The sequence below is a fragment of the Strix aluco genome, chromosome 16, assembly GCF_031877795.1.
Source record: "Strix aluco isolate bStrAlu1 chromosome 16, bStrAlu1.hap1, whole genome shotgun sequence".
Taxonomy (NCBI): Eukaryota; Metazoa; Chordata; class Aves; order Strigiformes; family Strigidae; genus Strix; species Strix aluco.
In genome coordinates this window covers 4,299,816-4,320,659 of record NC_133946.1, presented here as the reverse complement: position 1 = coordinate 4,320,659, position 20,844 = coordinate 4,299,816, and the positions used below count along the sequence as shown (strand labels likewise).

The following is a 20,844-nucleotide window of genomic DNA, read 5'->3' as shown; positions in this document are numbered from 1 at the left end:
TGTAAAAAAGCAAAATCCAAGTCTGTTTGTAATTTACTTCTGTGTTACGTGTTGTTGTGATGTTTTAAAAAAAATACACTTTCAGGACAAAGCAGAAAACTTGCATTTTATTTTTTCTATGGTAAATATTTGAACCAAATTTATATTATGTTTAATTTTTTTTTTTTTTAGTAACAGGGCCATACAGGATAGACAAAAGACTATCTGACAGGTTGCAAGTGCTTATATTGTTATTGAGCAATTTAACTCCCTTTCTGTCTTTTCTCTAGCTAACTAGAATGTCTCATGACTCTGGGCTTAATTCCATTAACTGTATGGCTGTCAAATATTTGTACATTTTACATTAAAATCAAATTAACTCGTATGTATAGTATAGGAAATGGACTTTAACTTTTATGCATTTGATTTTATAAGCCTCACTTAACTCTGATATTTTCGTTGTGGACTATACTGACAAAACCTCATCATTCTTACCGTATGAATTCTTACTTTTAGTTTTAATCAAACAGAAAGATTAGATTTAGTTAATTTGCTTGGCAAATTAGTAGAGCACAGAGTGATGAGGTAAGGAACATGATCAGATAAAGATGGATTTTGGAAGTCTTATCTCCTTTAATTCTCCCTGCATCCACAACATGGGTCTCCTTCAAGAAGTCTCTCCTGAGGAAATGAAAGAATTGTATTGTTGGGAGTAAAGGCAGGTCCCAAGGTAACAGACAGCCACCATCTAAACATTGTTTTCTTAGACCACAATGCAATGTGATAAGGAATAGGGAGGAATAAGAAACACATTAGGAATAGTGAACTCTCAGACAGAAATCTGTGGGAACTGTGAAGAGATGTGTACGACTCTTCATTTACAGTAGATCATTTGTTTTCTAACTTTGATTATTGTCTTTCCTGACCACAAACACCACTGGTTTTGGATTCCCTGTATTAAAAAGGTTGCACTAGGTCAAGGTTAAGACAAAGTGAGAAGAATTTTTCAGAATTACTGCCTCTGAAATAAAGCTTATTTCCCCATAGAGAAATTGAAGATTTAAGTTTCCCATAATTACAGTCATTCAATTTTGAGACACATTTTAAAAATAAGATGAATTAGAATTTCAACTTCTGTTCATCAGTGTTGTACAACGGGAGTTTTTAAAAAATTATGGAAGTAGAGAAAAGCTACTTTTCCCATTACCCCAAAACCCAAATTGATGTGCACCTAGCACAGTTGCTATCAGCAAATTGGACAACCCAATTTACGTAAGGAAAGACCAGGTTAGAAAATGCATAAATGTTTTCAAGCTGGGACCTAATGAAGTTCATCAGTAAAATGTAAAGAATTGTCAAAGTTCCACAAAGTCAAAAAGGCCAAAGCAATGCCTGTCTTTAAGGAGAGAAGGTGAAGACATCTGTGGGATAACAACTGTGCTCTGAAAAATACCAGAAAAAATAATATAATCTATTTTTAAGATTCTAGGGTAGTTTCACCCAGTATACCCAGTGTTTCCTTTGTTTGCTTATGGGTATTCAACTGGGGTAGAGTCAAAAGGCTCTAAAATAAAACAGGAGATATTCTGCATTGATGAAGTCTGTTATCTTGTCAAAGGAGGAACATAGACTGGTTTGACAGTTTTCTTTTTGTCATGTTGATTGTTAAATCCTTATCTTCTAAATAAGCTGTCACTGAGTCACAGCTGAACCTGAGTGAAGTACCAGGCTTTATCGCAGTGTTGGGTCTGGTAATAATCTAGTACTAATTTGGCTTGATATGTATCCTGAGCAATGGGTGCAGTCAGTCATAAAGTTACGGTCATAATGTCAAACTTGGGAAAAAGTGGAAGGAATAATTGCATGCAGATTAGATAATGGAATTAGAATTCAAGAAGATTTAGGTCGGTGATCTGGAATAAACTATATGGAATTCAGTGAACACATGCCAGATATCATACTAGTAGGAATAATTAGTTGAACAAATAAAAAATAGTGTAGCAGGTCTCCAGAAGAAGACCTGGGGTTATAAAGTATCTTGAACGTAAAATATATTAGCAGTGTTGTGTGATTAGTGCTACCAAGAAGCATAATTTTAAAAGCATGGAGGTGGTAAACTGGAATTTAATGTGAAAGACATGCAAAGTACTTCTGTTCTGCTCAGCCATTACAAGGCTGTCCAGCTTTTGGTAGCATCCTTCAAGAAAACTCTGTATCAGTTAGAGAAGGGTGTGAAGATGGGTATACATCTAGAACCAGGACGTATGGTCCGTAATGGAAGAATGGAAGTTCTTAGACAAATTTAAGCACGTTAAAAACTGACATACGGAAGGTAGTAACTCTGTTGTCTGCTGAGGGTAGGACAAGCAGTAAGGGGCAACAGTAAACTGTAGTGGTAGAAATACAGGTTGGGAATGGGATATTTTTCTAATGATTAGCACAAGAAGAAGTTGCCTTGCAGTTGGGAGTATTGTAGAATCTCCATCATTGAAAATTTCTAAGGACAAGTTAGGTAAATATCTGTCAGAGATGGTTTAGATGTAGTTCGTCTTGCCTTGGGGCAAGAAAATAGACTACCTGACCTCTTGAGGTCCTTTTCATTCCTATCTTCAGTGATTCTTTAATACACATTAGTCACAGTGTATTAAATCCAATACTGAGTATGAATGTTACCAATTATTTCACTGGTCTCAAAACATTTATGCTTTTACAGAAACCCAACAGACTTGTACTGTATTTTTTACAAATATTGTAATGGAATTCTGAAGGAAGGATTCCTTTCTCAAGGAATGAAAACAAGCTCACAGCCCTGTCAGGGTGATTTCATTAAAGAAAGTTTATAAAAGGGAGAGGGAAAGGATATTATTTTGTTGGCATCACTGCTTGGAAAAACAACACAGTGCTTCTGGCTTCTAAAGCTAAGTTCAATTTATCATAGAATAGTAAAAATTTCTGTTCTCTTGATTAACTAGACAATGATTTGAAAGAAAGTAATACGATAGTCCCAGTTAACCCTTCCAATAGAAGTCAACAATTTGTATTAGACCTCATCTTTGATTGCCTGAAGGGTCCCACTGAGAGCTTGAGCTAACCTCTTTTTGTCCTGGGTTCGGCTGGGATATAGTTAATTTTCACAAGAAGCTGGGAGAGGACACAGCCAGGACATCTGACCTGAACTAGCCAAGGGCATATTCCATACCATATACATCATGCTCAGTATATAAACTTGGGGGGGGCTGGCCGAGGGAGGAATCGCAGCTCGGGAACGGGCTGGTCGTCGGGTTGCGGGTGGTGAACAATTGCATTGTGCCTCACTCGCTTTGTATGTTCTCTTATTAGTATTGTTATTACTATTTCTCCTCTCCTTGTGTTGTCCTATTAAACTGCCCTTATCTCAGCCCACGAGATTTTACCTTTTTCTTCTGATTCTCCTCCCCATCCCACCAGTGGCAAGGAGTGAGCGAGTGGCTGCGTGGTGCTTAATTGCCAGCTGGGCCTAAACCATGACACTTTTACTCTGTGTTACAGTGAACTGGGAGCATGGGTATGGGTAGTTAGCATGTCTTCACTTAGAGGGTATAATTTCTTAAACATAAAGTTCTCAGACTATGGTCTTAGATGCATAACCAAAGAAACACCTGGTCACATAATGCTAATTACCTATATGGCATTACGAAATCTCTGTAATCTATTAGGCTGACAATACCTCAAAAAAAGTACTGATAGCCTGGAATGAACTAAAAAAAATGTTACAAAATTACTTGAAAATCTCTAAAATATGATTTTTTCAATTTAATTTATCGAAAGAACACAAATCATTCAAAAATGAGGCATTTTTAAGAAAGGGCATAGTTCATTATTGAAATAATTTACATTAATAGGCTGTTTATTATAGGATGTTTGTGAAAGATTTCATGACTTTCTAAAGGGTATACTTTGCAAGATAGGTATCAGTAAAGACATTTCTTAATGCAATTTTCTCTTAAATCATGTAGGAGAGCAGACCAAAATCAGCGGTGTGGTTTGTGGCTTTTTTTTAATCTAAGAATGTTCTGCTTTTGTCATGAATATGGAGGTTGAGGAGGAAGTGGAAACTGATAGTTTTGCCTAGTATATAATTTTCCATAAGTAAATGTTATTGTTATTGATGGATGATACCTCTTTATGGTATCAGAAGTCACAAAAAATTAGGAATTAGTGAACTAAAAAAAGAAAAACTGTTCTGTCTTCTCAAAATATCTCCACATTATTTTAGTTAGCATGATCCATTCTAAATATTTGTAATGTAGCAGAGCACAGCATGGTTTAAGTTCAGAGAAATAAATTTATTAAGAAATAAATTGTCATAGCCCTGTAACTACACCCATTGAGGAGGCACCTTAAATTATGTAGTCATCATGGAAAGTGTACTGAACCCAACATACACACATTCTATATTGAGGTTATAAGCTATATGTTCTGCAATGACAAGCTAGTAATTGTAAAGAAAGATTTTAGAAGCTCAGTATATTTTTTTTAATTGCACTTTTTTGATTAAATTATCATAGGTACTGATCTGAGCAAGGTGTTCCCTAAGTGTTTTACTTTTTAGGTGGGTTTTTTTCTGTTCCTGGTAGAGATCTGCTACTTTTGTATGTAAATAATGTTCCTCAAAGAATGTACTTAATCTATAACTTGTTAGATGCACTTAGAATTCACCTTGTTGACCAGCCTTTCTTTTTCAGTGAGAGGGTGACTAGATTTGGAGACCTTAGGTTTCACTTCTCCTCCTTGAAATTTGGAACAGTTCTCTTCCCCCACCCTTCTTTTCTTTGGGAGGGGATGGGGAACAAGAAGAAAAATCCTTTGCTTTCCTTTCACCACTCTGGGAAGTGATAACAAAGAATAGGTTATACAGTCACAGCAGAAAATATACAAGAAAAGCAACATACCACATTTTCCTGTACAGTTTATACTCTCCTGACAGAAACAGTGAGTATAGTGAACATATATTTTACAATCCTTGGAAAAACAGTGCTGCATCTTTTAATAAGCAAGGTCCTTTGTAATGTGTTGTGGCATAAGAACATGTATTTGTTAAAAGGACCAAATCATCTTGGTGCTTCTAATTCTCCAGCATCATGTTAAGAAACCTATTTTATTTAAACTGTTCGTCAGTGAGTGAACTGTCTCTGAAATTGTAGCTAATGTCTATTGCAAAATAATTACAGTGCTTCCCTTGCAGGATCAGAGAGGTAGAGGCTTTATTTGGGCCAGAAACTCTTGGCCCTTTTTAGAACTCGTGTCCCCTCTCTTCCTATCCACACAAGCACTTGGCTTATTTATGGACTTGCAAAGAAAGGAGATTCTGTGACTGATTAGACAGAACTAAGTTATTGACTGGCTTTTACTTTGCAATTTGGAAGTTATATACATCATTTGTTCACCTTAAAGTTTGAATCAGTCTTTCTTTTCTTTCCTGTGCTTTTGCACACGTGTGTGTATCTGCTTTTTGATGGAGGGAGATGAGGAGTACTGTGTTTGCTCTCCTTTCTGCAGTTCTGGTACCTGATGGCTAAATTAGATTACAGGTCCCCTTTTGGATAATCACTCAAGATAGGTAGAAGTTCATTGGCCCATGATAAACATTAATTGAAAGCAGATTGGGAAGTCTGTTCTCCTAAAGGAAGTAGTAAATGGGACTGGGTGTTTGGTGCCAAAAGAAGACGTAAACCTTCTCTTTCTTATCTCATTATTTTTTATTTTAGGGGAGGGCAGTTATGTCCTGGCCCTAATGCTAGGACCAGGTTAATGGGGTTATGCAGCTGACAGCAACTGTTTTCCAGTTGTTGTTGCTAGGATATTCTGGTGTCCTTTTCGTTGCATTGCTAAAGCTGGTACTTAACAGGAAGGCAGAAATATCCTTTGTGATAACTGTGCATCACAGAAAAGGCTTACTTTCTACCCTTCTACTTCTACCCTTGTTGTTCATTTGCAATTACCAAAAGAGAAAGTTTGATAATCAAGGGAACTAAAATAATTAAGCAGTAGTTTTTCAATAATACCCATAAGTTTTACCTTAAGAATGTATGTGCTTTTGAAAAAGAATAAATTTGTCTAGAGTCTAGATTTACCGATAAATTTAGATAAAACGGGTTTAACTGTCGTGCCTAATGGGGTCTCCTTATACATAATAAGGCTATTTGTCATACCCTTGATAACCTAACCTTTGTTAACTGCTTAGAAACTATCAACAGAGAAGTCAGAGGCTCCATTGTAACTAGGATACCTTCTTGCCAGCCCCTGCTTTATCCATTACTAAATTGCTAAACAAAAAAAAAAGGGTAAAGAAGGAATTGTTTAAACTCATTATCAGAATTAAATGGTGTTTAGTAACAAAGCCAAAAAAAGACTAGAAATTAGAAAATAAGAAATATCTTACTTCCTTTCTTAAATATTATGATAAACATTGCCAGAAGGGTAATGCAACTTGTTTTTATAAACTGTGTTTCCATAAATTTTTCATGTCCTTATTTACATAGCATGGTTCAAATTCAAGTAAACCATTAACATTTTATCAAGAAGTAGAAGAGCACCTATTTTTAATTTTTTTTTAAAAAAATTTGGTAGGCATTACATTATTTTCTTTAATTCTTTCTTTGCTGCAAAGCTTTTTCTGATGGATTAATTGACGATCTCTTTTATTTGTTTGCTTTCATTTTGGGACCCTTTAATTCTGCTAATGCTTTAGGTATTTTATTCTTTTATCCACTAACTTTTAAAAGCAAGTTAGTAACAAATCAGGAATTGGCAAGTATTGTGATTGCAGTATATTCTCTGGCATCCCTATAGATAGCATGGTAATACTCATAAGCAAAATAAGTGATAGATACACAAACTTGAAAATTAGTTTGTGATGACAAAGACCACAGTCGTCTTTTCATATTACACATACTGTGTTCCTGGCTGTGGCTACAAGATAGTTGCAAACTACTTCGTAATGTTGGAGAGCAGCAGTTTCTATCTTTTCCAAAAGGATAAAGGAATATCCAAAAGGATACATGAATGCTTCTGGTTATTGTGAAGTGCTGCAGATTTTCTCCAGCTCTGGCAAAGCTGGGAAGAAATCACAGCACTGTGTAAGCAACAAGGATTGTGTGTGTGTTGCAGTAATGTGAAGACATGGAGACAACACATTCTGGGTAGCGTGGAGGCTAAAGCCCTCTTCCCCTCCACCTACCCTGTAAACTGACACCTGCAAGACGGTATAGGTATAACATTTAACAGCCTTCCTTTTGCAGCTAAATGCTAGGAAAGTAATTGACTTCATAAGTGAATATTTACTCTTTCTTTTCTGTTTGAGATACTCTTGTATAGCAAGGCGAACTTTACTTGTTAAATGTCATGTTGAGATTATATATGGCCATTTATTTTCAGCTGTGAATTTCATAGAGAGCATTAAATTATTAAGGTACCTCAGTTTAACCAGTAGCTTTCTAGGGTACTAAATCTGAAAATAAATAAACAGTTTAATTTGGAAACTCTCCCCTTTATTTGTATCCAAGGTCATCTCATAATGTTTTCTGACACTATTTCAAAACTTGAAATTATTATGACTATATGACTTTTTTGATTGTACTTTATAACCTAAATATATCATTGTGGGGGTTGGGTTTGGGTTGAGACTGTTTTCTTGGAGGAAATGTAGAATTCTGAGTTAAAGCAGTGGGGTAAAAGACAGATGTTTGCAACTCTTAAACACTTCTCAGAAAAGTTGTCTTCTCTCCTGTGCAAAATTATGAAAGCAGGTTTATTTGGGTTTATTTAGGTATTATTAGTAAAATGCATTTGGACAACATTTTTGGTTCTTCCTAAAATAATGGGAACAGTTTCATTAATGTTTGGACCAGGTGATCTTTCAAGGTCCTTTCCAACCTGGGCTGTTATCAGACCAGACATGCAAATTGATTAGAGCAAGAATATTTTTAGAGGCAAAATTTTCAAAATAGCCTGTCATATTTCCCAGGAAGTACACAAAAAGGTTTGAATCCACAACCCCTGATGGTAATTAGTGAGACTAGAAGGAAACCCTGAAGCTAGGAAAGACAGAATGGCTTAAACTCTTAGCTGCAGTGAGGAACCTACATCAAATCCAGACACACAAGCCAGTATGCACTATGGGATTTAAGAAAACAGTATGTCTCTCTTAAAAGCGAACAACTGGCTTGCTTTTTTAAAGTAAAGATTAGGACTTTCTGTCCATTGTGTTTCTTAGCCTGTGGACTGGAGAGCATGGCTGGGATGGATATCTGAAGAAGTGCTTTGAATGTGCAGGAGCTGGACCTTCTAAGACTTTGACAAGACCATTTACTAAACTTTTCTTTGAAGTCTGCTTAAATCCATTTTTAGCCACTGATTTGCCTTTTTTTTAAATTTTATATTTTCTAAATAATACATAAAAGAAATTCTACCTCACAATTCTGCTGTCATGCAAATAAAACAGTAATAATACCTATAGTATATAGATACAAAATAGAACTGTAGCATAGCAGAATGTATCTTATGCTCTGGTGTGGTATCAAAAAAAAAAAAAACTAAAAAAAATAAACCACGTTAACTACATGAGCTTTTTAATTGTGAAAATGTTGTGTCTTTTTTTTGTTAGTTTTGATTGGTTTAGCAGTTGTGTATATGAAAGTTTTCAGTAATAGAAAGTCAACTCTGTTCATCAGGACGTCGATTAGGTATACTTGGAATAACAATTGGGTAGATCTTTGTCAGTTATAGAAGATTAGTACTGTGCTATAATGGTTTCAACTTTAAATTGATACATTAAATCATTAATCTCCTAGATGTAAGTGAGCCTGACATAATTAAGTTATCTTAATCCCTAGAGATTTTAGCTTTCACTAAATGTCTGAGCACTGAACTAGTTAACATGAAGAAATCACAACTGCTTATAATGTCAACTTTATTCAAAGAGGTTTGGGTTTTTTTCTTCTATAACACTTTTTTCTGTATGACGCTTTTGAACTGAAAGCTGCATCTACTTATATTTATTTTTAATACACCTGTTAGAGACACATAGCAGAGTATTAAAATTAAAATATATAATATTAAATATAAATATAAAATACTAAAATATTAAAATTAAAATACTAAACTATTTCTTCTCACCAACAGTAATATGAACAGTGCTTACACAAGGCTGCTTCAGTCCATTCAGAGGATCATTTACCAGGAGGGGTTTGATGGCTCTGATCCCCAGGTACTGAAGACCCTCATACTCTTCTATAATCCTCTAACGTTGTTTTCTGAATTTTCAAGGGTGGCACAAGAAGGTCTTGGGCAAATTAACAAGGAACAAGCTGTTTCTAAGCATTGCTAAAGTAAACAAGCAAAGTAAATAGTGTGGTTCATATTTTAATGTGCATTTGGAGTTTTTACCTGTTACAGATACGCAGACCATGCAAGAAAGAACTGTAAACTAACATTAGTAAAATGCATATTCTGTCCAATTAGCTAATAAATGGATTGCCAAACATAATGTAATTAAGCAAAACACATTTTCCTCTACAGTATTTTTTTCAAACTATTGCTTTTAGCGATAATGTGTTCAAGACTCTTGAGATTGAACATATAATCTTAAACTTTCAGATTTCTTCAGTGTTGTTTTAACTGGAGTGGAGTGAATTTTTAATGAATTAAATAGTGTGCATCTTTATGTAGAAACGCAAGTAAAGAAATAAGAATGCTATTTCAACTTACAAATCAAAACAGCTTACCAGACTTCTAAAAATCTCTGTACTCTTTGTAAATCAGACTGTGGGTAATCAAAAACATTTTAAGCATAATCGGCTGAAAGCCTCTTCTAATTTGAGCAGTGCCTTATCTATTATTCATTGTCATATTCAGTAGTACGTGAGTCCTTTGGAGTTGATGGAAATGAAATAATAAATCATATATATTGATGCTTAATTGATAGGTAATTATCTTTACTGTTGTACAACACAAATGTTGCTACAGAAGTTAATTAGTAGAGATGCTGGAGAGCCTCAAAGAATATAATACAAGACTGTGTACTATTACCAGCTGAATATTTTAGAAATCATTTTCACAGAGAAGATAATGTTAGAATGGATATTTTTGTGTCTATCTGTATGTTTTAGAAATGTTACCTGCACAGAACACTTGTGTGTAAATTTAGGTTATTTGTGCTCAGTGTTTAGCGTCTGCTGAGATTTATGGGAGAGCTTGCCTTCCCTTTGGCGGCAGTGCCAGTCTGGAGGAGTAAATTGGTCCCTGACAGGCACCTCTCCCCACTCGCTGTGGTAGCTATGGCAACAGGCTTGTCATCCTACCCTAGGCACGGTGTGCAGAGATGCTCCTCCTGCACGGTGACAGGTCCTGGGGAAGCCCGAGAGCTTGCTGGCTGCAAAGAGCAGCACTGAGTGAAACAAACACCCTGCCAGCCTTCAAGCCAGCAAACAACCTCCTGCTGAAGAGATTAGGCTGGTGTTTCTTATTTTACTTTATATATATATATATATATTCCTGAAATTTTTTTATGTGTAAAAGAATATGAAGGTTGATCACAGCCAATATTTTTGGGTTTTTTGCTTGCAAGCAGGGAAGAATTAAACATCATCGATAGTTATTTGCAGTACTTGTTCATTGTTACAGAATGTCTTACTAGTGTCAATAAAGCAAAACCAGAACCTTAACTCAGATGAATTTAAAAGTATATGTTTGGTAAATGACATTTATAAGTTTCTGAGGTGAAGCTTTAGAAGTTAGAAAGAGTCCTTTTTCAGGCCTGTTTATCCATCTAGAAAGCCATTAGCACTTGTGTAGTTGTTTCTGTTTCAAGGGAGATAATGCATATGATTTCCTGGAGCAGTTTCTGTTACTTTAAGTTTCCTCTTTTCCCTATGCATCATCTTTCTTTGTACACTTAAATTTTGTACGTTTAGAAGCAATATATAATACACACTTCTTCAAAATATGTCCAGAGTTGAATGTAGTTATGGTCCAGAACACACCTTGGATCTCGTTATTTTCCAAATCTATGAGAAATTCACCTCTGGGCTACTCTGTATTCTCTATTTACTGAGACTTCATAAGTACTTTCTAAGTAGCCAGATGCAAAAATTGTAGAGTAGGGACCAGCCTGTATTTTTCTGGAGCCGTGTCCTTTCCTGTGTGTAATAATAATACAAGGTTCTGAGAAGTTTGTGCATGTATGTGCTTCCCCCCCAAATAATCCTCTCCCCTTTGGGCAGGTCCTATTGGCAGTGGTCTTCATGAAGTTTGGAGAAAACTGCAAGAGCCAAAATGTAGCAGGGAGGTACATGAACTTCCAAGAGATCTATGTACTGACTTTAAGTAGATTCGTTAATCACTGTCTGTGAATGACAGAAGCTGATGCCGTTAATGCTTCATTTTTTGTACTATGAAGTATAATCCTTTCAAAATCTGTAGACTATAGAGGTCTATAGAAATGTGTTGCTTGTTGGATCTGGATTCAAAGGAAAAGTTTAACCTGGCTAGTAAAACTTTCAAATATTTTTGGGTACTTTCACATCAGTATGCCAATGACTTACTACTCCTTTTTTACTAGTATTTGGAGAGGAGTCTGGAGAAAAATGAGCAGAATGTGACTCACCCCAGCTAACAGGTTTAACACTATTAGGAAAATTAGTGAAAACTACCACTAGAGGTTTAGTAGACCTCTGATAAAATGGTCAAGCATCTCTAGCATCTAGTATGATTAGTTAACATTAGTTTTATAGGATCATCTGCTGTTGGCCATCATAGGTTGACTGTCCTGCATGACTTTGTGGGCCTTAGGACAGTAATTCCTGATTGAAGTATTAAGCTAAAGAAAGGTTTGGTTAACCAAAGCAATTACCTGTTTGTTCACACTGACTGGAACATCTTTGCCAAGATCTATTTGGAAATTCAGGGTACAAATGACCTATAACCCAGAAGTATGAGCATCAGTTTTACATCCTTTCTAAAACCTCCTAGTAAGTCTTTGCTGCTGATCATTAAGTATGAATCCTTTATAAATTGAGCATGGTTTTAAGTCATACAGAATAGCACTTGTTTGTTTCAGAATATTTGGTTTTATCATGTTTGATAACAGAACTTTCGTAAGCAAATATATTTACTTAACATATCTTTGGTATACTTTGGAGCTCAAGTTGGGTGATTGTCAAGGTTAATAAAGTTGGAGGGCATAGCTTTTTGTTTGCCTGGAGCTGGATTTTTAATTCTTCATAATCAGAATTCTTGCTGCCAAAGCAAACATTGTTGCAGAAATTACATGAGAAAGGTAAAAAAAAAAATCCAAACTTCAAAACTAATGAGAATATAAAAGATCTAGTGGTATATCTAAAAAAACATTATCCTACTAGTTACTGCAGGCTTGTTACAGAATATTAGACATGCTTTTCTTATATTTCAGTTATGGAATAAGCCATTTGTCAGGGCCTTGTGGGCCTGACAGAAACATATTGGTAGAAATTCTGTTACTGGCCAAAATAAATACATCTGATATTATCTGGTGTTTGAATAGCTTTATCTTTTACAACTCTTATGATTTAATACTGTGAAACAAGCATCTGTCATCCCTTATCCGATAAGAGAACTGATATTCTGATACTTTTTTTTCTCTGTATGTTGTTCTTATGGATGTTCTTGATAAGAAAAAAATATTTTCCTCATTAAAAAAAATTTCTGTAAATTTTATGTATGTTTGCTCTGAAATTTTGAAATGCCAGAATACTTTATCTTCATGGTCAATATCTGATATATCTGGATAAAATATTTTTTTTTAAATGCCTGATTTTGTACCATTGCTTAACCACACATCAAGAAAGGCACAAATCTGCTCTGATTAGAAGTCATTAAAGAATATTAGACTAGTATCTATTTTTCCTATTCCTTTTAAAACTCTGAACATCCAAGCCTTACAATTATACAGAGAAATCAGATTGTGTCATATTATCCTGTACTATTATCCTGATCTTCATACAGTAGTGTAAAAAGTTTACATAAATCAAGCCTGCAAAGCCCAAGACTACAGAATCCACCAGAGTTTCACAAAGATTGTAAGCTAATTGGCAGATCAGCTCACTGCGTAAGCTGTGAGAGTTGGATCAGTTCAGAGCCATGTGGTACTAACCGTGTTTCACAACTCAGGCTCTGTCTTCCCAATAGGAGAAGGAAGTATTTATAAGAGTAGTCTCTTGTCTTGTCAAAACCTTTCCTCTGGATTTCCAGAGCAGCTGTGCAGTGTTTTGTGCTTGATAGTTACCGTTCATTCCGTCTGGTGGAAATTAATATCTACAGTTTATCAAAGCACTTTTCTATAATGAAAAGTACATTGGAAGCTTTTATTTATTTAAATGAGTATTTTTTTATATTTATTTAAAAAAAAAAAAAAAAAAAAAGCTGGCCTTTAAATATGAGCCCTGACCTCTAGAAATGTGTCTTTGATCACCTTGTACAGGAAGTCTTTCAACAGTGGTGCTTATTGTCTCCCTCTGAGCTGCTGATAGCAAATATACCTAAAATCCTTCTCAAAGATCACCAGAAAAGGTCACATCATATAAGCAGAAATAAGATTTATCATCATGAGAGATGACATTTCACTTTGCATAAATTACATAAAATTACAACTCTGGCTTCATAATCTGCCCCTTCAGAAAAGGGGCTTTCTCTTAGCCACTGCCTCTGTTGGATGCTCTTCTGCCAGCATACTGCAGGGCAGCAAACAGTCTTTAGGTAGGTAACACGGGAGGCTGTTTAGAATTTTACATGTCAAAACAGCTTAGGTTCTAGTACCGAGTAGCTAGCTAAAGCAGATCCAGAAACACTCATGTCAAGGACTTTCAGAAAAGTGTAGTCCTTAAGAGACAATCTGCTGATGTCTCCATCAGACTGTTTCTCCATAGCTGTGGGTAAACCTTCCTTCATTAGTTGGAAGGAGTTGACAGGAATGTAGATGATACAGAGAATTCTAAAATAGTGAAAGGGCCATGCGCTGGTGAGGTAGGCCACTGACCTTGTTCATTTGAAGTAGCAGAAAAAGTGAAACTGAAGCAAACAGTCAGAATGGTCAGGTTATGAAAGTAACACAGTTGAAAATAGAGGGAAAAGTTGTGTTTGATTACTCTCAGGCCCTTCCAGCAGACCAGTTTAGAGCTGGGAGAAGAGGTTCTTTTGCATGTCAGACAGGGATGGAGGAGAGAAAGGAAACGAAAAATCATAGTATGATTGGATTTTGAGTCAAAATATACTTATATTTAGCTGGTTTGAAATGCAAATTAGTAGGTTTTGGTATTTCCGTGCTGTCTCTTACACTTGTACTTACTTATCTGACATAGCATGATAGTGAAAAAAATGCCATTTCATTTGTGATTTTTATAAGATCATCTGAGATTAAACTATGATTATGTAAACTACATAATTATTATGGATAAGAATGCTATAAATTGTATTTTTAAAAATATTGCATTATATTTTCCTCTTAATGTTTAAAAAATAACAAGTGGCTTTTTTTTTTCAATAGAAAAAACAAAAGAATATTTTGCGGATAGGAATCCAAAGTCTGGGTTCCATGTTGTGGGGTGATGACATCTGTAGCAGTGATACTCCTGAAGATATTCATAGCCTTACAAAATTTCTGTATGTTCTCCGTGCCCTCCTCAGAAAGTCTTTGTCAGCCTGCATCATCACAGTGCCTGCTCACCTTATCCAGGTAGGAACACTGTCCTTACTATATTTCATAGCTGGCATATCAGTTAACAGAAATTTAAAGTTTATAGTAAGAAAATAAATGCAATTTTGAAAACTCTTTTTGTTCAAAGGTCAAAGTTAAAACATAGCTTCACTGTAGCGTTCCTATACTTTTGTGGGACAGTTGTGCTGCAAAATCTACAAAAACCTAAGCACAAAACCATTTTAGGTACAGTTATGCCTTATGTGGCTCTTAGTCTATTTTGAAAAACTGTCAAAATTTCAGAAACTGTAAAAAAGCAAAGACAATCCTGCTAGTAATCTTTTTTATTTTTTTTCATAACAACATCTCTGTGCACTTTTTCACTGCCTTCAGAACACTGTTTAGAGTTTCAGTACAAGATATTTCAGTCCACTGTCTTCATCTGTCATGCTCATTATTTTGATGTGTGATCTTGTTTTTAAAACCAGGAATTGAAAGATACAGGTTTACTCTTTAATTCTAAATTCCCTTGTATTGGGACAGAAGCAAGTCAGTTATGGTGTCAGAGTATTTTTCCCAGCTGCCAAATCAGCAGCTGCTAATCACACCTTTCCTGAGAGTATATGGAGATTTAAATGTATCTTCTGGAAATAAACTTCTTTAGCAAAAGGAAAAATGTAGATAGTCTTTTTTTCTGCAAGTGGTAATGTAACTTACAAAAGCAAAATTATTATTCACAATGAACAGAGAACCTATAATTTTAGATATTAATTTGATGTGATTATAGTAAAAAAGTACTGGATAAAACCTCATATTATGCAAAATGTTTTCATAGTAGATGAGTTTATCGTTAGATTAAATCCTGTCTTTGATAGGTACGTGACTCTCACTATGTATTGCATTTTGTAAAGGTGTTTGAATACCTTGCAAATGTTATTTGTATAGATACCTGATGCACTTACTGCTTTGAAAATAAAGAAACTTGATTTTCTGGTTTTACTGTTGTGATCAAAAGTATATGAATATTTCTTTTGCAGGACAAACCTCCATCTCCCTACTTAGCTATTTTTAAATATTAGATGGCAGTTTGCCTTCAAAAAGATTGACAGTAAAATTTAATGTGATGTATAGAATTTGTGAATGTAAATCTAGCATCCTTCTTTTTACACATTGGAATTACCTGTCCGTAATTGGGACATACAATCAGTTGTAATGTGTTCTTTTTTACATATTATGTCAATAAAAGGTGTGATAATATTTTAGAGAAGTCCAGAAGTGACTCTGAGAAACAGTCTGAAGGACTAAGTTTTTTGTTTGTTGCAAACTTACCTTGGAAGTTAATTTTGGTTTTGTGTTTCTAAATTCCATATAAATCAATTCCCATGGAGTTAGGATTGAAATTATATCTCATTTTTAAAAAAAAAAAAAAAAAAAAATTTACAGAATTGTTATACAATAAGTGCTACAATATTCTGAATAAAAAAAAAAAAAACCCACACATTTCCAGAATCTTTGCTTAGCAGCCTTAAACAAATGAGAGCATTAAAATTTTTTTTAAATTGTTAAACTTCATGTATCCTTCTTTAAGCACTAAACTATGGAGAAAACTGTCATTAGGAGGAGCAAAGCTGCTGAGGGTTCCTTATACCCCACATTACTCAGTTCCCAGAGCCCTGCTGTGTAGTTGTTCCACTCTCCAAGAAGCCTGTTAAAGAGCCCCTGAGAGCATGTGTACAGCCCTCCATGTTAATAGTTAATTGGTGAGGATGGCAAGATGAGAGGACAGCCGAACATGTGGTCTCTCAGGCTCAAGCCGTAGACAGACCTTTAGTTATAATAACAGCAGCTGCTCACATTCTCACAACACAGCTACTCACCATTCTGTTGCTGAGGTTTCTTGCTGGATTAAAAAAGTAAAGAAAATATCTTTTCTTTCCAAGACAATAAGAGAGAAGGATTTTTTTTTCCAAGTGCATTTCTGTATATGTATTTAATTTGATCAGAGTAAGTTCTAGCATATGCTTCCTCTGTTGAATCTTAAGGTCACTACACTGAAGGCAGAGAAAATGCACACTTTTTTTGAAGATGTAGGAAATTCCACGTTTATTCCCTGAACTCCTGTTTCTGTATTTTCTATATTATTTTTTGCGTCCCAACTGTATTAACTAGGTGGTTTACAAGTAAATTCTTCACATGGATAATTTCCATATAGGTAAATTTAAGTTCAAAAACCACATTTTAATCAAGGTTTTGTCTGCATAACATATACAGAAAAATAGTTTCATTTTTACCTGTCTTTGTCTTGAAAAAATATATTTTTAGTAGTCACTCATACCATATCTTGTCTCTATCAGCCCCCAGTACTAGTTATTCCAGTGAAAAAGAAATAAAACTCACAATTGTTAGTACTGATTTTCAACAGGGACAATGTCTTTCCAACCCAGACTAGTTATATTTTTATATGTATAATGCATATATATGTATGGAACATATATATATACACAATTTGAGATTGGTTCCTTTTATACATTTTGCCAAATACTTCACATCTTGCACTGTGACAGGGAGTTCCACAAATTAAATCTACCTGGTTTCTTTCTTTTTCAGAAAGTTTAGTTTTGCCTTTACCTTTCATAAATATATTTGTTGTTGGCTGATGAGACAATAGGATGAGGCTCCCTATTTTATCTTTTCTGTATTCTGATTGTTTTGTATTTTTTCTCATGCTGCCTCCTTAATCTGTTTTTAAACAGTCCCTTTTTTTTAATCATACTTCACTTTGTTACAATAACATAATACAATAATGCTGTTATTGTTTGTTCGCTTTTTCTACATTCTAATGTCTACTTTGTCTCTTTGATGACTGCTGAACATTAAGCAGTGATTTTGTGCTTGATGCTTTTCCCTCTGTGGTACACATCCACCAATGTCGCTCTTTCATTATTCCAGCTATTCATTGTCTTGGATTTAATAACTTTGAATTGCGTCTATCCAAAGGTGGTGCTCATTCACCCAGTTGGACAGGACACTGAATGTCTTCACAGTCTTCTGTAAGACTGTATTTTGGTAAAAGACACAAATTTACAAAAAATCTGGTTGTGCACAGACTTTTTTCAGAATAATTTATAGAAATTGTAGTCCACTAAAGAACACACAGATTCTTTGTGTTTTATTGATGAAAATTCTAGTGTAAACAGTGCATGAAGAAAAAAGAAAATTCTCTTTTCTCAACCACAAAAATTGGAATACGTTGTTCTGGAAGAGGATTTCAAGAAAATGACACTAAAAACTTACCCAATTATGAATTTTATTCAGATGATGTGTGACAAGTTTTACTTGATTGATATTTTCTACCAATTGAACATACTCTTATCTTACACTGTCTGTCAGGTAATAAATATTGAGATACTTACAAGTATGATTAAAATAGTTGATGGAAGGTTATTTTTCAAGTCTTTCTACTGCTTCTTGAAAATGCATTTTGCCTGTGAAATCAGATGGTATATTTGAAAAAGGAAAATTACTTCCATTTTTAAAATCTAGCATTGATCAAGGAGGGCATTCTGAAGAGGGATTTCATTTGTTTTTACACTTTCCAAATTTAAGGAATATTATAAAAACTAATAAGGACACTTTTTCTCTATGTTGATAATCTGTGCGGTTTAGTACCTAATCTAAAAAAACCCAAAAACAACAGCTTCTTGTGCTGCAGAGTGTGACCTTAAGGACTTTAATGTCACTGTTTTATACTTGCAAAAGCCCTAAAATAGAATTTAAAATATTTTCCTATTGTGGTATCTTCTTTAATTGCTAGAAATCATTGGTAAATCCAAAAACATCTTTCCCCCAAAATACCAAATAATGTTCATAATTCTGTTCCTGTTCTTCCCAAATTTGTATCACTTAAGTAATACTTTTTTTAGTAGGTTATTATTTTCACTGGGAGAAAACATAACACTTTTATTGAAGCCATCCTTTATTTTGAACTTGAAGCTGTATTACTGGTAAGGACTAACAACCTTATTAGTCAGCATGTACCAAGGGAAATTAATTGACTAATGAAAAGTCAGTATGAATAAGTCTTGTTGCAGAACCTGTCCTCAGAGTCTGAAGTTCTGTTTAGCAAGGTATTTTCATTATTTCATCCAGTATGTTAAAAAATTAATTTCCTACAATATTAATGTTTTGATGCTTTGAATTCTCTGAAGTGCATAAGTTACTGTATGTTTCAGTGTAGGAAAATTCAGAAACAAACCTTTTCACATCCATAGCCTTTTGTGTTCACACTGAGTAATTTAGCAGCTAAACTCGAAGTCAAGCAACAGAGTGCTTTAGAATCCATTGCTGATACAGGATTATAAAATGTGAACTCCCATAGCTTGTGAATTTCTCACAGTTTGAAATCTTTATTCCTATGACAGGAGCTAAGAGTGATTGTCTGCCTTAGAACTGTAACTTCTGAGAGTTCACAAGTGTAAAATACTGAATAACCTTCAAAGGTATTTGATGAGGTAGCCAATGCACACAAATTTGTATTGAGATCAAATACCATGTAGTTTCTATATCATAGTTAAACAACCTTTTGAAATTATCTGCAAAATAGAAACTGTGAAGATTAAATGGTCTATACTGGGGGGTTTTACTTGCTTTTTAATGTTGCATGTTGCTTTTTGTTGTATGTGAGAAATACAGTTTAACAACCATAAAAAGAAATATTGAGAGACATGAGTGTATGACAGGTATTCTTGGGTTATCCACATAGTTTTCAAATATTAATATTCTGGTTTGGATATTCTAGATATTCATAAAAGCATCTTTAAAATGATGATCGAGTAGGAAACTCAGAGTCAAAATTTAAATTGTGGGACATTGAGTAATTTTGTTTCCAGTTTCTGTTATTGTTGATAGTATTTGCTAATCAAGTTGCAGAAGAAATAGAAATATTTTGTTGTTTCATAAAATAAGTTTATGGTTGCCAACAGGCTGTGTTCTAGCTCCACCACTTCTGATTTGGTAACAACTACCCATTTCAAAAGCAAACAGAGTATACATTTGAAGCATGTTTTTGCACCCACATGTTGTCTTTTAACTGATTTCACTATATCAAATTGCATACCTAAACCAACCTTCTCATTTTAACGAGTTTTACTTTTTAGAAGGACACTATATACACATCCTCATCAACACACTGTCTTTTTAATCAAAAAAAAATCACTTTTCCTAAATGAATATGTTAAACTTTAAAAGTTAATGAGTATATGCAGCATTGCAATTTTATTTTACGTTTTATGTATGTAATCTGAAAATATGCCTATGAAAACTTTAAAAAATTAGGTAAGATTTAGAACTAAATCTTTCAGCTGCAATATTAGACCTAAACAGTTAAATACCCCATCACAGTATGGAGATAGTCATCTGTTCAAGCATATGGAATCTTTTGGCTACTGGACTAAGTAGTTAATATAATGCCCAGTGTCCAGACATGGACACAACTGTTATGGAAGCAGAAGGGAAGAGGCTCATGTATTGAGCCCATTTGGACACTGATAAGTAAAGATTAGAAGAGTGACTTTAAATAATGCAGGACAAAGTAGTTATCTGCTTTAAGCAAGTCATTCTCTTAGAAAATGGAAGTAGTATTGTTTTTCTGAAGCGATATTATTTTTTTCACATAAGTAGAAGTACAAGTTCTTGAAAAAAATGCCCTGTGAATGTAGCATTAAATATGGGTTTATCTGTTTTCTGTTGCATTTCAGAACAAAGAACAACAATTTTGTGAAAAACTATTTTATATTTAAATTCTTGCGTATGTATTTCCCATCTTAAATGATTTTCAAATAACTGGATATTGAATTTCTGTGCAGTGTTTGCTTAGAAACATTTTTATATGAACTTTTGGTGTTGTTTAAAAACCTTGAAATTTCAGAATCCAATTTTACATCTTTTTGTTTAGACCTGCTCTATTAATTACAATATAATCATAATAAAAAGGAATACTGCATCTTTAATGATGTTTTTGTGCCTGTGTAGTTAAGCTTTAATGCTAGGGAAAAAAAAAGATTAAATTAGCCTTGTAACCTCTTTCTCTTCCAGACTGATGATGGAAAATAAAAGCTCTTAGCCACAGAATGTAACACTTAGAATTAATATTTAATTAG

General features: G+C 34.4%; 1 protein-coding gene across 2 annotated transcripts in view; it reads left to right on the top strand.

Annotated features, from left to right (window-relative positions):
- Window positions 1-20,844, top strand: part of ELP4 (elongator acetyltransferase complex subunit 4) — a 148,767-nt gene that overhangs the window by 36,341 nt on the left and 91,582 nt on the right. For both annotated transcript variants that reach the window (XM_074841999.1, XM_074842000.1), the window contains exons 6-7: window positions 9,142-9,226; window positions 14,537-14,725. In XM_074841999.1, the coding sequence (XP_074698100.1) occupies window positions 9,142-9,226; window positions 14,537-14,725 (274 nt within the window). The remainder of the gene's footprint in view (window positions 1-9,141; window positions 9,227-14,536; window positions 14,726-20,844) is intronic.